Source organism: Penaeus chinensis, chromosome 33 (genome assembly GCF_019202785.1).
Source record: "Penaeus chinensis breed Huanghai No. 1 chromosome 33, ASM1920278v2, whole genome shotgun sequence".
In the NCBI taxonomy this organism is placed as follows: Eukaryota; Metazoa; Arthropoda; class Malacostraca; order Decapoda; family Penaeidae; genus Penaeus; species Penaeus chinensis.
Window position 1 is genome coordinate 12,853,378 of NC_061851.1, and position 2,500 is coordinate 12,855,877.

The 2,500-nt window shown below is 42.8% G+C and overlaps 1 protein-coding gene across 2 annotated transcripts in view; it reads left to right on the forward strand.

The window, feature by feature from the left end:
• Positions 1-2,500, forward strand: part of LOC125043206 (S-adenosylmethionine mitochondrial carrier protein-like) — a 21,005-nt gene that overhangs the window by 10,315 nt on the left and 8,190 nt on the right. For both annotated transcript variants that reach the window (XM_047639206.1, XM_047639207.1), the window contains exons 5-6: positions 1,605-1,872; positions 2,017-2,155. In XM_047639206.1, coding sequence (XP_047495162.1) covers positions 1,605-1,872; positions 2,017-2,155 — 407 coding nt within the window. The remainder of the gene's footprint in view (positions 1-1,604; positions 1,873-2,016; positions 2,156-2,500) is intronic.

Consider the following 2,500-nt stretch of genomic DNA (forward strand, 5'->3'; position numbering starts at 1 on the left):
ATTTGAGTACAATGCTACAGACAATTTTTTAATGTGTTACCCATAATTTATTTAAAGGCAGCAGATGTACATTCAATGAGGAGATATGTTACTCAGCACATAACCCCAATAAATTTTCATGTAGCTTAGTATGTCTGAGGATGCAGGCAAAGCCCTTGGGCCTAGAGGTCTTATGGACCAAGACCAAAATTCAGGACTTTGGGGGCCTGCTAGGGGAACCAGTTGATCCATGCTTGCAGTGAAGATATTGAAGCCACAGAGAGCTTTGTATACCTTGATAGCCTAGTCCATGCCTATGGGCTGTCAGACCAAGAAGTCAGTAGATGGATAGGTCTGGCAACAGGAGCCATGAACTTGATCAATAAGAGCATTTGGAGATGTCGGTACCTATGCAGAAGGACCAAGCTACATGTCTTCAAGGCCTTGATACTGCCAGTTTTGCTCTATGGAAGCCAAACCTGGACACTTATCACCTGGACACTTAGCCTTGGAGTATCATCTTAATGCCTTTTGTAACAAGTCACTTCACCAGATAATGGGGTACACTTGGCAGGACCATGTGTCCAACCAGCAGCTACACCATGAGACTGGCATGGGACCTGTTACTTGCATAATCTGAGATCGCCAATTCAGGCTATATGGGTACCTAGCTTGTTTCACTTTGAATGACCCTGCCCATCAGGTCATCTCTCTACGAGACAATCCTGGGTGGAGGAGCCCCGAGGGACGACCTAGGAGGTCATAGCTTGGGCAGCTCAACCAGACCTGTCACAAGGAGTTAGAAATGGGTCGAGAGCATACCTGGAGACTCTCCATGAGGGACACTTTTGGCTGGAAACAAAGGGTGGATGCAGCCATGCGCCCCATTGGTGTTAGCCCCTTTATGATGACGATGATGATGATAGTCACATAGTTTAAAATAAAACCAGCTGACGAATTTTATAGCTCATTGAATAATATATTACTTTAAATACTGATACATCACCATATTAGCCCACAAGAGAGCCCAAAAGTTATAAAAAAAATAGATAAGATTCCCCTCTACACACCACATTTACTTCTAGACTTCAGCTTAGGTGGATGTGTATAAGCAGGAATGGACAGCTGGGGGTCAAGGCATGCTTTCCTACACCAGAGTACATGTCTCTTATGTTAATGTTTGCTAAACGCTGAACAAACACAACTAATCACAAGTTAAGCAATGTTGGCATGAGACGAGCATGATTTTCTACACTAGTTCAAGATAGATACTGAAACAATGGGATAGGGTGGGGTAGGCAGGAGAGCAGCCAGGATACAAGACAAGGGCATGTTACTTGTTGAACAGTGCAGCACCAGTAATTAAGATAAAATGAACTGACTGTGGGGAGAGGATGGTCACAGTGGCTTTTTATTTGCCAAATCCTCATTGGATACTCAAGATGGAAAACAAAACAACTCAAGACATACATAAAAAAATCTAAATACTATTGTATCCTTTTTTTTTTAACTTTTGCTGTAATGGTGCCTCATCATTTCTGTCAGTCAAGTCATTTTAGGGATTTACTTCTCTGAATATATACAAAGGTGTCTCTATATATTGTTATATGTTATTTATGTTTCAGGCAGCCTGTGTCATAAGGGTTCCTGTGGAAGTTGTCAAACAGCGAATGCAAGCCCGGATGTACCAGTCATCCCTCCAAGTTGTACAAGTTACTCTTCAACAGGAAGGCTTTAGAGGATTATACCGTGGATACATGAGTACAGTCATAAGAGAAGTGCCATTCTCCATAATCCAATTCCCCCTATGGGAACTGTTCAAAAAGTGGTGGTCAAATCAGCAGGGAAGATTGGTAGATTCATGGCAATCATCATTATGTGGAGCCCTTGCAGGTAAAAGGAAAGATTGTCGTAGCCTACTCATTTGATATACTTTTTATGAGATCAAATTTATATATTTATTGAATGTTTGGATGAATTTGTTTCTTCTTTATCTGAAAAAATGAAATAATAACATAATGTTTCTTTCTGTCTCAGGTGGAATGGCAGCTGCTATAACAACTCCACTTGATGTTGCCAAAACAAGGATAATGTTAGCTGATCATAATAGCAGTATTGCTAAAGGAAACATTTCAAATGCCATGAAAGCAGTTTATCGTCAGCAAGGAATATCAGGGTAATTATCAAAGCTTATCACAGCTCCTTGAAATGGAAGTTTATTCACAAACAGTATAAACAATAAACATTGTACATTGTAAATTGTAGCCAGGCTCTCTCTCTCTCTCTCTCTCTCTCTCTCTCTCTCTCTCTCTCTCTCTCTCTCTCTCTCTCTCTCTCTCTCTCTCTCTCTCTCTCCCTCTCCCTCTCCCTCTCCTCTCCCTCTCTCTCCCTCTCCCTCCCTCCCTCCCTCCCTCTCCCTCCCTCCCTCCCTCCCTCCCTCCCTCTCCCTCTCTCTCTCCCTCTCTCCCTCTCACTCTCACTCTCCCTCCCTCCCTCCCTCCCTCCCTCTCTCCCTCTCTCT